The following is an 18,922-nucleotide window of genomic DNA, read 5'->3' as shown; positions in this document are numbered from 1 at the left end:
GCATGTACAGTATACTATAACACTTAAAACCTTGGTGATTCATAAATTGGAGTAATTTTGGCTACTTGTACTTCGTAGTTAACTCTTTCACAAAATACTTTAGAAGACATCTAAAATAAAAATCATTATAATCTATATAAAGAATAAAGCAAAAGCGTTTTTGCAGGCCAGGTCACTCTCTCAATTTTGACTCAAAATTTTATGTTGTAATTAAACCTTGATGAGTGAAATAGAGAAGGGCAACTGAGTTGGGACTCCTAAAGTAGCAGGGGGTGTTACTGAGTTAGCCTTTTCTTCTGATTTTGGCTTCATCCACACAATGTTGAGTGTATTTGTCAGTCCTTTGTTCTCCTTTAAAGCCATGGGGCCTCTGTCCTTTGGGCAACTGTCAGTAAGTTTAAAGCAGAAATTGTAGCTATATGAAAATGATCTAGAAGGGATGGGTGTCACTATTTGTTGGCAACAGCCATGAATATTTTGATATTTTTATTCATACATCGCCTGCAGTTGGTATGAGCAGAGTGTACAGGAAATGGTTGATGAGCCCGAAATACTGGTACACAAGGGCATGAGCTCAAGGGTCAGAAAGGAAAAACAAGAAACAACTAAACTTCACATAGGCTTGGTAGCAAAAGTGTGCCAAAAAAAGGGGAAAAGCGTTCCAAATAGAAACCCTTCAGGCTGGTTCTTGGCTGGTGCAAACTGATGTTTGTTCTGCTGTGATTTAGTGTAGTGACCTTAATTTATGCCAGCTCAGGTTCCGTCCCTTCCCCTTTAGGATATGTGCAATAATGGGTTTCCATGAAAAATGTGAGTTTCCTCGCCTTGGTTGGTGGTTGTGGCTGAATATTGTGCTGCAATGCTGTACCACACATGGAAGGATCTGGATTTTGTTGTGGGAATAAAGCTTTGCTTTCTGCTTTTGGCACTAGAAAGATTTTTGGTCACACCTTTCCAATGTGGTGGCTCATGGTCCTATTTTCAAGGAAGGCTTTTTGTTTGATTGGTTTTGTTTGGTTTTTTTTTTTTTTTTTATTAGAAGGTTTGTTGAGGAAAACACAATTTGCATGTACTTGGAGATCTCAGAAGGGTGGGTGAACAAAGCACAGATGGCTGCTTGGCCAGAAACAGTGTTATTCTAGAAGATTTGTTACCATGATTCTAATAGAAGATAAAGTAGTCCCTGAACCTTCCCCCAAGGCATGTCTTTTGGTACAGTTTATAGCCCACTTGAAAACCTTTGACTCTGATGTCTCTCTGATCACTTACAAGCATCTTCTTACCGAGATGGTGGATACAAAGCAAGAACTCCTCGGGGACCTCTGCTGTGCTGGCTTTCCCTGCAAAGACAACCCATCTTTCCCACTGTACAAATATAGAAGAACTGACTTGCAGTTGCATCAAGAGCTGTTCTTACAGATTCTCTTGCTGTTCCCTGCAAAAACACAGTTATTTAGCCATGCTGCTTTCATAGAGTATCAGCTCCAGCTTTCCCTTGAAATCTCTGTCATATAGAAAAAAATTCTGCTGTTCTAGCCCAGTTCTTCATGGGATTTCTGCTGTTTTTGAATAGTGTTTTTAGTAGTCAGATTGATTATCTAAAGGATACCCAAAAAATGCATCTGTGCCCACAGCTTGCCTATTTCTCCAAACATAGAAACTGTTCTAATTCACCCCCTGCCTTTTCTAGAAGTCTTTCTCCCCTTTGTGTGTGCCCACACACAGAGAAGGCTTCTGCTGTAACTGCAGTAATGTGAGGACACAGGCAGAACAAAGTAATTAAGTATTTTAACTATTTAACTTGTATTTACTTTTGTAATCTGCTTCAAATGTAAACAAGGCTGGTGTGCCAAAGGCTGGCATTGCAGGTGACCTCATAAAGGATGTTCCTTCCATCTGGAGAACTTGCCCTGCCTCAATACCTCTGTGTGCACACGTGTACTTTATATAAGAAGCTCTTCCTACTCTTCAGGTGCAAGAACTCTGAAGTTAGGACTTGAAGGCACGAGTTAAAATGCAAAGTCATGCAATGACTGTAATACCAGCATGTGGAGATACAAGAGGAAAAGTGGTAATATGGTATTGAAGCACAGGATGAGAATGAGAAGCTGGTGTGGCCAGCTTTTAGTAAGTTAAGGAAGCTCATATGTCAAGTGTTTCAACGCTGTTGAATCTGAGCCCAGAAATGAATGATGAAAATATGAGGTTGTTATGGAAAGGAAATAATTCTGATCTAATTTATTGACTTTATCTTGAAGTGTTGTCTTGTTGCCGAGGAAAATGACATCTCAATTAAAGCCTTACTTTTTTTTTTTTTTGTAGAACTGTTGCTCCATTTACTCCACAAATTCATTTTCTTCTACAGGCACTTTTGATACTGTTACTTAAAAGCACACTGTTTTAAAGACAAGGAGTTACTGATGTTTCTATCATTCACCTGGATTAGAATTTTGCAATGCCTTCATTAACCTTCTAAAGTTATTTAATAAGAAGGCAATAATAACTTTGCTGTCGATTATAATGTGACTTTTTTTTATTCTAAACAGATGTGTCCTGAAAGCAGCAGAAATATTAGAGAGGTGCAATGTGCATCATACAATAACAAGCCATTTATGGGTCGATTTTATGAATGGGAACCTTTTGCAGAAGGTAAGGGAAGACAACTTGGTTTTGCATTATTATACAGATTGTGTTTTGGAAAGCCAAATGTGATTTTTACTCAATGGAAGCCATGAGGATTGAGTCTTGCTCATTTTCCTCTATTTGTCTGCTACATTTATTCATGGGCAGACAGTTAGATAATCTCACATCAGTATTTCTTATGTTTTACAGGAATGAAGGCATGTAAGTCCTACTTTGGCTAGTATACCATCAGCTCAGTATAGTGGTTCAGCACTGTTTCAGCTGCTACAGTGTTAACTATCTTCTTTTTTCCTCTATTTACTTGTGATGACAAAGGCTCAGCATGGCTCCATTTCAGTAAATGGAGGGGTTTTCTTTATACCAGTTTAGCACCTGAGTTGTGGTGCTTATACCTCATATCAGGACTCTCTGGCTGTCGAATTTGTATTTTCTAATGATGTGGTTGAAGCTGGGATGGTGACTGTGAAGGATACCTGTGCTGTGGACTTCCCCAGCTGCATGTTGGACTGACTGTCTTGGAACACAAAGCAGCAGCAGCTCTAGTAGTGCTCTGCCACCCCTCTAGAATCCTAATCCTTGGATGATAAAGTCTCAGTCAGAGAACATGGTTTGTGAAATATTATTTCTTTTGTTTGTCTCTTTGTACACAAGAGCTGAGCCCACTGCCTCAGATGAGGCAAATCATTAATTATTCAAATATGCTCTGGGTTCTGAGGAATTCAGTTTGTCTTTCTGGTTTAAATTACATTTTTAAAAGTTGTTTTTCACAAAACTCCAAAGACCAAAAAGGATTTATGCACAGAGAAACACATCCTCTGGCTGAGCTGTCTTGTGGTTCTGAGGCCGTTCTGGTCCCGTGTCTCCTCCCAGTGGAGGCACAGTCTACCCTGAAAATTTGAAAATACAGGATCTAGGCCCATCTACTTATTCTTGCTACATTTCAGAAGGCAAAGTGTAAGAAAGATTATTACCTGTATTTTTTAAGAGTCTCTTAAATACAGCTTTTCCTGTCTTCTGTGTAAGTAGCTACGTGTAATACAATGCACACAATGAAGCAGGAGTAATGCCATGGCCTGCAATGTCTTACAGTCAGTTTGCAGGGATTTCTCTTTGCTGGAGGATGTCATTACTGCTCTGTGTATGTTTTACCTCCTTTCAGTCCTTAACTCATCATGATGAGTCCCTTTCCAAACTTTTAAGAGGGATGCCAAGTAAGAGACTTGGAAAAGGAATGAGGAAGCTTCTTTCATAGCGGAGGGGTTCTGCGTGGTTCTCATATTTTCATTCCTCTTCTCTTCTTCTGATAGGTTTGGAAGGAGAAAAGGGTGATGTTAGTGGTGATTTTTTGCAGGTAATAAACTGAGGTCAGGTCTATCCTGCAGTCTAGAGCCTGATATTAAGTTTTGCAGTGAAAGCAGTGGAAATACATCTGAGCGGGCTGCAGTTGGGGACATCAGCTGGAAGAGCATGTGCTGCTGTCACTGAATTGCTTCTGGGGACTGAGAACCCCTTGCTGGACTGTGTTCTGTGGCTTCTGTCCTTTGCCTCATTACACAGAGCCAAAATGCCTGTTTTGCATCAATAAAGACCCTTCCAAAGATGTGCTGAAGGAAGTATTAGAGTTCATTGTTCATTTATTTTTCAGGGGACTCAAGAAATATTGCAAATATGTGAAGTTCCTTTTTCCTCTGCTCAGAAATGGACATTTCTGTGGATGCTTAGCACGCTGGCATGCTCTCTGTAGTTCCTTTAGGTGAACAGCTTCGACCCACAATTGATGTTACCTATTTTACATAGTCAGTGCAGATTAAGGTAGATTGGTATCTAACTCCTGGCTGATCTGATCATGTTTGTCTCTAATGTAGCTATGCCTCAGTCCCCATTTTATCTGTTGCTGGTGTAGTGACTCTTGCAGAGCTACACCCCTTTACCTCCAATTGGGAACATCAGTGTATATTTACTATTTTTTTAGTTAAAGTCATGTTTGGCTTTGTGAAGTTGCCCAAAAGGAAGTTTCAGAGCTGTACAACTCTGGCACTTTGTACCATACATTTAGGCACAAAAAAGAGTTTGGTACCCCAGCAAGGACATGGCTGAAGGCATGTTCTGCAGACACCATGACTTCTACGAGGTGGCCCCAAAGACTTATGATGTATTAGCTTTGGTGCATCCCTTTTCAAGCTGCTGTTGACAGGACAGAGCCAATGCTGAGCCATCTCAGCCCACCTCCATCTCCTTGCTTCCTACACAGCAGCTTAGACTCACTCTGTCTTGTGCCAGGAAAGATGAATCAGGGGATCTAAAACATGCCAGGATCATTTCATTTTCCCTCCCCTGCATAGCACGGCTTGCTCTTAATGTTTATATTGGATCAATAAAGGCAGCTAAACTGTAATTTACAACCCTGTCCTGATGGTGAGTTTTGTAATTATTGTTATTTTTTAAGAATGCACATATTTTTATTTCTCCCTTGTTCAGATTGGTGCAGCTGCATTTCTAACCCATTTTATCTGCTGCTGCTCCAACACAAACTTTTGTCTTTATTAAAAAAGTCATACTAAAGGGACTATAAACTCTGTGAACGTAGAGTATTTAATGAAAAAAACCTAGTTTGTATTGGAGAACCAATAGTATATGATAACTCTGAGGGTGGGATTTGAGAGGAAGGGTACAGCTGTGACAGAGGGAAAACATCACAGTGACATAACCATAAACCTGTAAGGAAGTTTAAATCTACTGAACTAAGAACTGATAATTGAACTCTTTAATTTGAACTCTTAAGTTCATCTAACTTTCTTTCTTAATTGTGATGAAAAATCCACAACCTTTTGATGGTTGGATGAAAAGAATCTGTTGAAAGGAGAAAACCTTTTGGATAGTTGGAAAGGGTAACTTGGAGGGGATCTGACCACAGGAGCCTCTCATAGTGAAGAATGACTGCATTTGTTGAGAGAGGGGAGACAACTGCAGATTTTTTTTGTCAGAAATTCTATGTAAGTTTAGAGATGAAATAAAGTCCTTTCCAGGAGAATCTCTGTCTCATATTTCATTTTCAGGAGGATACCTGGATAATCTTAAGCATCCAGAATACATTGTCAAATACAGTATTTTCAAATCCACAACGGCAAAAATCCTGGTTGACTCTTGCATTGAGTTCTGTTTGAAAATGTCTTCCAGGCACACGTAGCAGACACTGTTTTGTGCAGCAGTCCCAGCCCTGGGGTCGTGTTCCAGCAGTTGAGTGTCCCCTGTGCAGGCACAGGTCCCTGTGCAGGGAGGGCACTGTGGCTCTGCTCTCTGCAGGGACGGGGGCCTTTCCCAGCCTGTGCTGCTCTGTGCAGTGGGGACCAGCCAGGGCAGCTGCTTTGCCCCCTTCCCTCACAGTTAAAGGAATGCAAACTTTTCATGGAAATGATTTTATTTGGTTTTGGGTTATTTTTCCCCCATTTTGTTATTCTAGAGCAAAATTTTAATGGGAAGTTTTCTGAAATGTGGACTTGACCAAGCATTTCCTCCAAGTGATGTTTTTGTTTGCTTTTTGTTGTAAATCAGCTCTATAGTTTCAGTGCTCTCCTTTCAGGTGAATGCACTGGTTTGCAGGGCAGGACACTTATTTACTGACACTGAGGGAATCCTGGCTGTTCCAGTGTTTGTGATTTCAGGTGGGCAGCTGTGACTTGTGTTAGAGCTCACTGGACAGCTGCTATAAAGGGAATAAGGAATGGGGACGTGGCTCAAGGATCATCATAGTGGTGTCTGTACAGATGATTTAGTTCCACTTGGTTGAGTCGAGATGTCTTTGGCTTAAAATCCCGTACGTAGCCAGACGAGTTTTTAGGAACAGAGCCATGCTCAGATCTTGAGAGCTGTTTGAAGAGCTTGTTGCTGGCAGATGGTTGCTGGAAGCTGCAGGGCCGTGCAGGGTGTGTGGAGAGGCCCCAGCTCCTGCTGTCAGCCGGGCTGGCACGAGGGCAGCGCCTTCACCTGGCCAGGGGTCGGGGTCAGGGTCAGCCAGCACAGGTGAGCTCTGGCACTGAGGAGGATCCCTGGAAGGCCTGGCAGAGTTTGGTTCCTTCTAATTGCTAGGTCTGGCTTCCTCTTATGACTTCTCTGTTTTTCTGTTTATTGCTGAGAGACAGAAGTCGTATGGAGCCCATACTCCACATGGCTCTTTGGAGCAGCGTTCAAGTCAGGCTGAGTTTCAACTGGGATAAAAATTCCTGTAGCTGAAAGCAGCAGCAGCATATATAGAATGGCACTAATGTCACTGCTGTATTTTCTGTGGGAGGAAAATTTGTCCCCAGCATCCCCCAGAGTCGTTGTTGCCAAACCCAGCTCCTGATGGGCACAATAACGAGCGATTCAAAATCAGCTGGGGGGGAAGATGCTGACAGGCACCAGGTGTCAGCACTCAGCCTTATGGTGGGTGGGTGGGCTGGGTGGGCCATTTCAGGTGTTTTCTCTTGGAATCTGTCAGAATCCAAACTCAGGATGAATAGGAGGATATTTGGTTTGCCTGGTTGTCATGCTGGACTTCATGGTACTCTTTCTCTAAGATGGCTTTCATGTCAGTGCTCCAACCTGAAGCCTGTGTTGTGTTCAGAGGAGAACTCACTGTACAGGTAGATGCTGTAAAATCATTTATTGTATTATTTTGTTTTAAAATACCTTCTAATAACTTCTAGCTATAGATGTCTGCCAGCTACAGCTGTGATAAATATAAACTGTGAAGAAAATGAAATTTATAACTTCCACAGGTGTCTAGCAAATAGTGCTACTTCAATACTTTGTGTCAGGTGAGAAGTATTTATCAGTTAGACTGAACTGGTTCTGGTATTAGGATGGAGACTAATGCAGAGCTGCTACATTTATTGATTTGTGGTTTTTCTTGCTGGATTTGTAACAACAGATTTCACTGATTTTGAATGACAAAATAGCTTCTTCTAACAGATCAAAATATAGTGGCCCAACTTAAGATGTTAAGGTGCTAAGAAACTTAGCTCTGATTAATATGATTTAAGTAATTAATGGAAGACAAGCCTAATTGATCTCTTAAAAATCTTGATCAGGTGCTGAGAGGTTCAAGTAGCATTAAGTACCCAGGAGTCAGAGGGACTGGCTTCAGAGAGGAGCTGCAGGGAGTGCAGTGACCAGGACAAGGCAGACCCTGCCTGTGGATCCTGGCCAGCCCAGCTGTGGGCACAGGGCAGTTGTGCTCATGTGTCAGGTTTGGGAGGTTGTGGCTCATTTGCTGAGCTTTGTGCAGGCAGGGGTGTATGGGCTTGTGAGGGAAACCATTTATTCAGTTCTGAAGTCTCATCAACAAGATGTTTTGGGGAGTATTTTCCATTCAGCAATGGATCAGCAGAAACCATCCACCAGAAGCAGCAAACCTCAGGACATCCCTTCTGGAGCTATTTGTGAGTGTGTTAAATGAGTATGAAAATTCTGACAAGTAACACTTCTCTTGTCTTTTTAAATTTTTAGGTGTTGCTTCTAAATTTTCTGTTATTATATGTGACAATATATAGCTACCAAATGGGCAAAAATAATTTGACACTAAGTTTTGGTGCTAGAGATGAATGTGGCCTGTTGGCTGTTGTGTAATGTTGCAAGTAAATGAATATTCTGAGCCAAGCCTGAACATATTATGTTTGCTTTCAGTGGTTTAGTGTGTTTTTAATTCTTCTCTTACAATTGTGAGTTATGTGTATAAACAAATTACAAATATATGTTGTTTATATGCAAGTTATTAGTGCAAGCATTCATTCAGTGTCCATTGTTGGATTTCATTGCATGTTAATAGAAAACCATTCTAGAAACGTTGAGAAGTTTGATATATACACAGGAACATAATTTTCATGTCTGGTTAAGTGGAAGTGGAACTTCAGTTTAGAGTAATTAGTAATTCTTGTGTAGGATTAGTCAGGTGTATCCTGAATGCCTGTGATTTCTTGGATAGAGGAATGCAGTCCTTGAGAACCAAAGGTAACATAGTCCCAGTTTATTAATGCTTGGCCTTTCCTGATTTGGGTGTGCCATTCCCTGTGGCTCAGGATATGCTGTGCTGGACTAGATTCTCTTAGCTTTGTGTGCAATACTTTGACAAACTAATGTTTTCACTCAAAGGACAAGAAGTCATCTGACTGTTTTATTTATACTTTCTCAAGTAACTTACTTGTAGTTAGTGACCATCCAGATATCCATGTGTGCCATGACCATGTATGTGTATATACATAGACACTGTGAATGTATACACAGCATCTCTAGAAACAGTCCAGCTGTGTTGCAGCTCACCCAGCTGCAAGGTATTATCTTCCACGAGGCAGCTGCCTGAAGTCTTCATTTCTCATTGCAGTAGATGATACTTCTCTGCTTCTCTTTTGCTTCCACCTGTTAGAAATCTTCTTGGTTGCTTTTATTCCATTTCGTGGCTGGTTGTTCTTGAAGAATGTCCCTTAATTGCAGGCACTCTATTTTTAGTGTCATTTTTTTGGTTGTTTTTCCTGTTTTATGTGAAATGCTGTAGGCAGATCCATCAAAGGGGCAACAGACACTTTTGGAAAATTTGAAATGTAATGAGTAGATCATGTTTGTTGATTAGCTACAACTCAAATACTGGACACTTCACTAAGATAGATATAAAACATCCTGAAGCATATACCTGAAATTACTGACAGGAGCTTAGGAAGTACAGGCATACCATTCCTCTTGAATTCTGATGGAATATGAGCTCTGATTTCCTTTAGACTCATTGGCAATCTTATCCAAGGCAGTGAGGTATCCATTTTTCACACATTACTGAAAATTCTATTTAATTTTTAACCGAAGTGTTTTTGAGGTGTTGCTGATTTATGAGATTAGAATTTATTCAAATGCAGTAGAACAAGAAGTTCACTTCTACTTTGTCCCTTTCTTCCCTCTTTATTTATTCCTGCTTTTTGAATGGACCACAAGAGAAAGCAGATGGAAGTTTGCAAAGCTCTAAAAGTATGGCTGTGCTAAAGTATCTGAGGCATTTCTTTGACTTCATCTATAAATATGTTTCCTGAACATCTGTTGTGTTGAGCTTGACCTGGAAATTGTAAATATCCTGTGTATTACTGACATATGTAACTACTTCTATAGCAAGCTTTAATAAAAAAAATGCTTAGATATTTATGTGTATGGAAACCTAGTGCTTCCACATGGCAACTTACCTTTTATAGTTACTCTTTCTGTATAATTTTATTAATATACATATTTTGATTTGTATTTGTAAAAAGCTTAGTGGTATTGGATCCTGGCTTTTACCTGTGATTCTGTGGTTGGTTACAATTCAAATAATAATGTATATGTGTTTTTAACTGTCCTATTTTAGACAGGGACCATACTCTGATGGCTGAAAGGAGCCATTTCATTGTATTAGATCACATGCACCACATGTAATGTTTCTAATTCATTGTACATGCCTTAATTTCCTTACTTTCTCCTTGCTGTTTGGAGAGGGAGATGGGCAAGAATTTGTGGGTGTTTACAAGTGGACACCTGGATGAGCCTCAAGAACTAGAAATCATTGTCAGTGCCTTTAGGAAAATTGGAAATTACATCTGGCAAACCTTATCATTAAACAATGAATTCAGGACACTCCAAAGTGCAGTGGAAGTTAAACCATCTAAACAGAATGTATGTTTCTAGACAGGAAAGTGAGAGAAAGAAGGAGCTGACAAGCCATATCTGTCCTAGAGGGCTTAGATGATAAGTTTGGTGTAGCTTTGCTGGAGGACAGACTGTCTCCTGTGTCCAGGTGCCACTGTTTGTGTGGTGTTTTAGAGTATCTGACCTGTCTGGTTACAGTCATTGTGAGCTGGGTGAACAGCTCAGGAAGAATTATGCCCTCATTTCAAACCACACTTACTGGTTCTTTTGTGGAGCAGAAAGTTAAGAACGGATGTTGTGGCTTGCAGCTTCAGATGTAGAAACAAAATTGTATCCAGATTGTGTGGAAATGAAGATTCTTAGGCTAGAACAGAATGTAGAGGAAGATTTGGTGTTTGCAAGGCAAGTGTGGAAGTGACTGGTATAGTTCCTTTTAAGCCTACTTTGATAAGATTTGTCTGTTTTACCTGCTTGTGTCCCTTGAAACAAGATGCAGACCCAATATTCAGAAATTAATTTTAAAGAACCCCACACCATCCTATAAAATGGAATAAAGGAATATTTTGATCCACAAAACCCAACCTACTGGTGTTAAGTACTTAGTAGCTTTATCACAGCTTTCTCACTGTCTGACTTAGCTGTCAAACAAAGTCTTTAATAAGCAGGGCTACATGAGCCAACAGTATGTGACTTCATGTAGTTGATAACAGTCCATATATATATTCCTTATACATCTTCATTTTGTCCAGTGGAAGAGCAGTGTGAAACTTACTGCATGTGGACAACTGAAGATTTGGATCCCTTTGATTTGGGGATCAGACTGGGTTGTGTAAAGGTGGGATGGGAATACCTTAAAAGCAGAATCCTACTAGAGATCAGAGGGTCATGGATGTGAATAATCAGGAGTGAAAATTAGCTGAGAGGAAGGTTGCTTTAAACTAATGTGTTCTAGGAATTTAACCAGCCCAGGCAATTTCAGGGGTTGATCTCTGTCTTTTCTGTGTCCTCTGTTTTGGATCTTATGCCAGGCAGAACTTTCTCAGAGGCAAATCCTCTGCTATGTACAAAAAAGAAATAAAGATAATGCTGGTCTTCTTCTCCATCACTTCTAGCAAGGGCTATGTGGTGACCTATAATCCTGCCCACTGGTAGGATTATAATCTTTGGGAATCTCCATTTCAGTTTGTAGCATCCAATCCTTTTGTATCTTGGGTTTGTCAAGACAAGGGAAAGAACAGGGGGACAAATTAAGATCTTGACTGTCTTATCAAAAGAAAGCTTTTCAGTGCTGTTGCATTGGCATGGTTACTGTGTACAAGTGCATATGTAGAATTAAGTGCTTGGGATGCTTTAGTCTTTTTTAACTGATACTGTTGTACATGGGAAAAGTCCTCCATTAAGCTTGAGAGACAAATTTCACTCCAAAAATTTGCCTTTGCCGTTGGATCAAAATGTTTACTTCTGTTGACTTCTTTATAGCAAAACACCAGTGTGAGGAGGGCATCCTGTCATCGTTCCTTGTTTGTTACCAAGGCTGTGTAATCATTTTGACATGTCATCCATTAATTTTGGGGAGTATCAAACAAACAGGGCAGCAATTAAGCAAAAGATTATCAACATGTGTTCCATTTTTCTTGTTAAATGCATGAAATATTTATTCAACGCATTTCGTGTACAGTTTGCAATTTTAAAAATCAAGTATATATTCTTGATTTTTTTAAATGCTTTCCTCTGTGCAGTGTGGGTTGGTTAACCTAGAAGGCAAAATGGAAAAAATGCCTGGTGAATATTCTCTTCATGTTTAAAAAGAAGTGAACAACTGAACCATGGGGAGGAAATACACACAGTGAGTTTGGGAAGGAAAGTAGAAAAGGGGCTCCCTACTAAAAGATACTTATCAAAAGGTACCTTAGATTTTTAAACTTACTATCTTTGCCTCAGTTTATGTGTGGAAATAGTTTGTGTTGATTCAGTTATGCATTTCAGAAGGGTTTAAATAGCTTCCTAGTATTTTCCATGTGTTTGATTTCGGAAAAGCTTTCCCATTTATCTATTCCAGCCAAGAGCAATTGTCCTGATGTGGTGCTGCACGTGTAGCAGGCTGCAGAGCTCCCAGGCAGGTTGCTGCTGAAGTTAAAGAAAGGCAACATAACTTTTTATAGATCCTAATGGTATAAGAATTGTTCAGGTTAGCATGAGTTTTTCCCATTCACTTCAGTGGCTTTTGGATGAGGTAATTTAGAAGAAAATTCCACATATAACTAAAAAAGTGAACTGAGCTGATGTCTGATCCTTCAGAACTTTGTTGCAGGCTGATAATATCCAGATTTCTTTGTGTTCAGAGAATTGGTGTGTACATAGTTCTGTGGAGGTGCAGAAACTCACCAGAAATTTTCACAGTTTCTTTGAAAAATTATGAGTAGTTCAGAGGCCACCTGTAGGCTCTACTCTGTCCAAAAGGAGCTGTTGCTAAGTCTGGGCACGGTTCTGTTGGGTAAGTGTCCAAGCAGGGCTTCTCTTTCATTCTGGGAAGAATGACAAATACACAAAAAAGGAGTTGAGGACCATCTCAGAGACCAAAGTACTTTCCTTCTTCACCCCTTCCCAAAATATCTGTTTTTTAGTTTTACCGTATGTGTTCCTGAGCAATTAAAATTGTGACTATAAATGAAACATGTATGCTACTGTTGAACCTTTTAAGTATTAATAGTTGTCCTAAAAAAGTCAAAGTAGTTGTGTGTTCCTAGTTCAAAAACCCTCCAAATACAGAAGTAACTCTTGGAGAAATGAACCATAAGAGGTCCTAGTAAATACAGACTCTTTCCCATCTACCTTAAAAGACTGGTTTCTTATGAGTATTTTATTATATTGAAAAAATTACGTGTTAAGATACTTCTAATTTATGCTTTGTTCATTTTGAACCTGTTCCAGTCTCAACTGATACAATAGAAAAGAGAACAGTAACTTCAGAGGGAGTCAACTGTGAATCCAAACATTTATGTTCACAGTTTCCATTGGTGTACTCAAACATTAGTTATGCACACACTCAGTAGAAGAACTTGTACTTTCTGGAATATTTAGGTGCAGAATTTTTTTTTCTCAATGTGATTTCTATGGCATTAAGTGGATTTTAGGAACTAACACCTACATACTGAAAAGGTAGATATGCAAGTTCTGGTTCCACTAAAATGTATGTATTTTACCTGATTCTTTCTAAATCTTTGAGTTTTAACTATCCAAGTTTGGAAACTGAAGTTTGGGTCAGTCTGCAAGTGGAGCCAGGAGCTTTATCATAGTTATCAAGAGCAGTGTGGTGTGAGTTCCCAAGTCAGAAGTTGTGGCTGGCTGGACAGTTTAGGAAGGCTGCTCAGCCACAGAAGATGTTGTGTTTCAGATCTGACAACTCTGCTGCTGCTGTGCTTTACTAGCAGGTGGCTCATTGGTGTTTGACATTGCAACATGGTGTAGGACACTTAAAGCATGAGCAATTTTTACCCAAACCAGGAGATCCAAGCTCCCTGAAGTAAGGCCATAATTGCAGGGTTAGCAGTTGACAGGGATGCCTGGATTTCCTCTGGAGGGGCTGTCCCAGCATCTGCCTCTGAGCTCCTGCTCCTTAATAAATACACCCCTGGAAACATCCTGACTGGGAATGTCCATGCTTTTAGCCTGTGACCAACACAAGGTAAAAATCATTTGCTTAAGCCTCTCTTATTCTGATGAAACTTGTGGGATATGAGGAAGAAGACTTTATCTTCTGTGGTATAAGATAAAAGCCTGCAAGGTTAGTCCCTGTGGCTTGAGCTCAGTGCTGAGACTCTCCAAGCTCAGTCTTAGTCTGAAGTCACTGTGCAGGACTTAAAGAGTGGGAGGAGGCTTGGGAGGTTGTAAAGATAAACTGCTGCAGAAGGTTCATAAGGATTAAATATTATAGCTTATTTTTTAATGTGGCATTCCTTTAAGAGCCCTCAGATTGACCATTTCCAGCTTCATCTCCCAGGATTTCAAAGGAGCGCAGAGTTCACAGCTCTCACTGATGGGACTGTTTGCTAGAAAAATGAGGTTACTTATTAATATGAATGTGGTGCCTGTGCTGCACATTATTATTTAAATATTGGCATTCCTCTGTTTCTGGAGTGTTCTGTTAATGTTTTGAATGGAGGTTTTTGGTAGTGCTGAGTGCTGTGAAGGGAACTAAAAAGATTTTGCCAATTTATCCAGCATAAGTAGTTGGACTGGCATTTATATATGCTTGATATTCCTTCTTGTTATGATGAATTACTATTTTCAAAGCAAGGAAACTCTTACCCACTGTGAAGGAAAAACTTATAATGTGGATGAACATCAGAAGAAAGATTCCCAGTGGTAGTATATAAAATGAAAAGCAGAACTGGTTTCTATTGTGCTCTGTTTCCATTAGACAGTCTTGGAAGTTTTATAAGCACGGCGCATAATAAATATCCAAGCCACAGTTTGAGGTCTTTTACAAAGGACAGACAATTCTTGCTAATGTTTTTCTGGATCAGTCCTCACTCTTACACCCAGATTGATACAAATCTCTGGCGTTTGTCCACAGAGTCAACTTGTGAATTTGTTAATATGCTTTCCATATTGCCCCGTATAACTCTGAATTTAAATCCAAACACCACAGATTTAAAATTAAGTTTGAAAGAGCCAAAGAAACTGTGCATTAAATTTGCTCATATGTCTACAAAGAGAGGAGATCTGCTTCTGAATAATTTTGGTCAGAGGCCTGAAAATACTGAGGTGCAGCTCACTATGGTTGGTTCTGCTGCAATGGTACAGTGATCCCCCTGGAGAGACATCACAAAGAGCCAACTGTTTGGACCCATTTCACCACTGAGGTGGATATCAAGTATAAAACCAGAAACAGACCTCAAAAAGTTGAGCTTGATCTTTTTTCATATGTAATAATATGAGTCTGGTGACATCATCAGATCTGAAAAGTAATGTAGACTTTTACTATATTTTCTTTTCATTGCTCCAGTATAAATGTAACCCAGTGTATGTAAAATGCATTATAGCAAATCCACAAGCAATTTCCTTCATTGTAACAAATACTGAATCTCATTAGAGCAAAACAAGCCCCCAGTTATGTCACAGAACATCTGCTTAATAATTTCAAGTTCCTCCAACTATACTGCCAAAACAGCTAAAAAGTCAACATCTAGTCCATTACTTTTTGATCAACTGAAGTAGTAAAATTATAAATAATGCCCCAAACGCAGCTCTGGTGAAAGGCAGAGTGGTGCTGTTGGTCCTGTGCTCAGGGCTCTGACTGGTGGGGAGGTGGCACAAGGCACTGGGGCTGGGATGCACAACTCGATTTCTGGCTTGCACAGATTTCCTAACAGTGAGGAATTTAATTAATCTTTCTGTGCCCATATCCTGGCTGTGAAATTCAGTTTAAAACGCCCTTTTTATCTCTCATGTTTTATCTGTAATGCATATGAGGTGCTTTAACATTACTGACAAGAGCTAAAGCATCCTTAAACAAACAGCAGGGCAGTGTTTATGTAAAATTTCGCATGAGTTGTAATGATATTTTTTTATTTGTCTGCTCTGCATGTCTTAGGAAAAGGGTCATATTTTGTTGTTGCAGTGTTAATATCTTGACTACTTGTGTTCATTCCAAGTTTGAACAACAACTGAAAATGGGAAAATTTTCCAGGAATAGAAAACATTTTTAGGTGTCAAATTATTTGGGATGGGTATTGTCAAGACTTAAAAACAGATTGTAATATTATTTGCATTTTAATTTCTTTAAAATAAAATGTTTCAGCATTGAAATGAAACAAAGAAGTGGAAATTACTTTGATTTTCCTCTTTCCATTTTCAACAAAACAGGCATATTCTGGGGGAAATTTAAGTTTTCATGACACTTAATTTTTGAAACAGTGGGGAAAAATGTCATTTGAATGACTCCACTGTATTTGTTACCAGATTGGGAAATACGGTGAAAATATAATATATAAACAATGTTCTGAAGTGCAAGTTCTGAAATTTATAATTTCCCTGTGAAATTATTGTTGTGCAAGGGCCAAGTGGAGTTCCTTCAGTGAATAACAATGTGTTACCCCGTCCCACTGTGTGGCAGTGAGCAGTGCCTTCTGTTGGTATGTTTTTGTTGGTGGTTTTTGTGGTGGTATTTTGATTACAAACTTGTAAAGCCCAGTCAGTCACAGCCTGAACTCCCTTTCAGACAGTTACCTGGTTATCCTCTCTGCCACGTGCCTTTTGTGAAACCTGAATGGCAGTTTGGTTTCTTCTGCTTTTACATGTGTTGACACTGCATAATTGCTTTAGCTGGTCAGAAATGATAAAACCGTCACAGGGAATTAAGAAAGAACCTTGAAGGGACTGTTACACTTTCCTGGGATGTGATTTTCCTTCTTACCTCTCAATGTCCATCACTGCACTGAAAGATAGACTCTGAAATGAGTCTGATGCCTTTTGATATTAGAAAGTTGAAGATGCACTTTCAGCTGCCTCCGATTTGTATAAAAGCCATAAAAAAAAGGTTTTGAACTTAGGTAATTTTGGAAGTGTGTTAACAAACTGTGGGCTAGGACATTCTGCTTTACTTGCAAAGCACAAGATTCTGTGGAAGATACCTGCATTGTTAGCAGGGTGAGTCTGGAAAATATTGAAATACCTCATTTTAAAATCGTGATTTTCTCTTTTCATTTTAACTGTACCATTAAGTCTGAGAAATGTCAAGTCTCCATTATGAAATTTTATCATGGAAACATAAAATTACTTCCGGGCATGATGCTTTGTGTGAATACATAAAAGTTAAAATTAAATAAAGATGTGCATGGAGACAAAAGAATACAGAACTTTTCAAAGAAAACTGCAAACAACTATGCTATTGAAAAGTAATTATTATGGCAATTGAAGTGGTGCACTAGTTAATTAAAGTCCAAAAACCAGAAGAGAAACAAAACCCACTGTGTTTTCCTATCACAATAGCTCTTGGCTGAGGTAATCAGATAGAGGGGGAAGATATGAGTATCCCTTTCCTTTGGGAAGCCTGAGTGCACTGACAGGAGTGGTTGGTAAAGCTCAGCCCCAGCGTGCCCTGCAGGTGGGACCCAGAGGGTTTGGATCTGTTGGAATTGGCCCTGTTGGTTTGGGCTGGTTAAACCCAGCCCAGGACTGCAGCCCTTCCTGGCTCTGTGTGTTAGTGGCTTAAGGAGAAAAAGCCACGTTGTTTCATTGTTCTTCCACTGCAAGAATTTAACTAATGGCATTAATTAGGGTGTGGAGAGTCAAATTACTTTCATTCTGAAGGATGCGTCGTCGTTCATCCAGACAAATGCACGTCCTGAAGGTTTCAGCTGTACAAGCTGTGCTACCCTGATGACAAAGTTAAGTAATCACCCTGGACCTTTCAAGGATATAATAGCCATAAATCTTTGATGCTAGGAGGAAATGCTGGAATAAACACTGGTATTTGGAGCATTACCTTTGAATTCATTGTGCAACTTTTGCTGTGTCACAGAAAGAGAAAACAAAGAACAGTAAGAAACAACAGGTTTTGTGTTTGTTTTTTTTTCCCTTATGCCTGTAGCATAGAGGATAGAGGGATGCCTGGGTTTTGAGGGGATCTTTTTAATGAGGTTCTGTGAGTGTGTTGTCCTTTGGGCAGAAGCAGCTCAGACCTGCATTAAAACGTGTCTCAATGCCAGAGCGACTGACAGTATATAGACAGTACTTAGTATATTCCTGAACCTCACTCATTTCCAAGAGATTCTTACATATGGCCAAGTCATTTGAAAGGAAAAGAAGCCTGATTCTGAACAGAAACTGTCACAGGAAAGCAAAAATACCAGCCAGTTTCTTATTCCTTGCTTTTCATACAGCATGGTTAGGTCTGCTGTCTGCACACAGACTGGCAAACCCAGCTGTGGTGTAAATGGAATTTGGTTCAGGAAGGGGGTTGGCTTCACTTGGCCAGCCAGAACCAGTGTTGACTGTGGCAGTTAAAGCAGGTCAGGAGTATCCTTTGTACCCTTTTTCCTCCTTAGACCAGTGTTTGAGACAATGATCTGCTGCCTGAGCTGTTGCTACAGGGCCGTTGTTTCTCACCAGAGGAGCAGTGGTTGCCACGGGGCTTGAAGAGCTCCTAAGAGAACATGATTCCCAGTGCTCATCCATTAATCAAATCTGAATTTTAGCAGCAAACATGTAGAATAAACATTAATTTTATCTCAGTGAACATACAGAACATTAATAGGGAAAAGAGTCAAAAAAGATTTGCTGATTAGCCTAATTTATCCATCCTTGGTTTCATTACGTGTTTAGAATTTGATTTTCTGAGTTTAAATGGTCTTAATTCTCCTTGAGAAAGTTTTCCATTATTTAGCAGTCAAGTGTTCGCTTTTTCTTTTTTAGTGAGTTAGGTTTTGGGCTTGGTTTTGAGGATTTTATTTTGATTTTACTTAATCCAAACCTCATATCAGCATTACTGAACATTCTTAATCCTTTTTCACATACTTACAGTATTTTCAGGCGTTTATGTTGCCGGACTTCCAATTATTCTTAAGCTAAACATTTAAAGTGTAAGGAAAGCCTGGTTATTTCTTTCATCATTTACAAAAGGAGTAACTGGGTCTAA

General features: G+C 39.6%; 1 protein-coding gene across 1 annotated transcript in view; it reads left to right on the top strand.

Annotated features, from left to right (window-relative positions):
- LOC116792956 (thrombospondin type-1 domain-containing protein 4-like) overlaps window positions 1-4,006 on the top strand; it is a 74,819-nt gene extending 70,813 nt beyond the window's left edge. Inside the window, exons 6-8 of the mRNA XM_032700462.1 lie at window positions 2,547-2,649; window positions 2,833-2,844; window positions 3,951-4,006. Of these exons, the coding sequence (XP_032556353.1) occupies window positions 2,547-2,649; window positions 2,833-2,844; window positions 3,951-4,006 (171 nt within the window). The remainder of the gene's footprint in view (window positions 1-2,546; window positions 2,650-2,832; window positions 2,845-3,950) is intronic.
- Window positions 4,007-18,922: the final 14,916 nt, after the last annotated feature.

Source organism: Chiroxiphia lanceolata, chromosome 12 (genome assembly GCF_009829145.1).
Source record: "Chiroxiphia lanceolata isolate bChiLan1 chromosome 12, bChiLan1.pri, whole genome shotgun sequence".
Classification (NCBI taxonomy): domain Eukaryota; kingdom Metazoa; phylum Chordata; class Aves; order Passeriformes; family Pipridae; genus Chiroxiphia; species Chiroxiphia lanceolata.
This window is presented reverse-complemented; position numbering and strand designations above follow the sequence as displayed.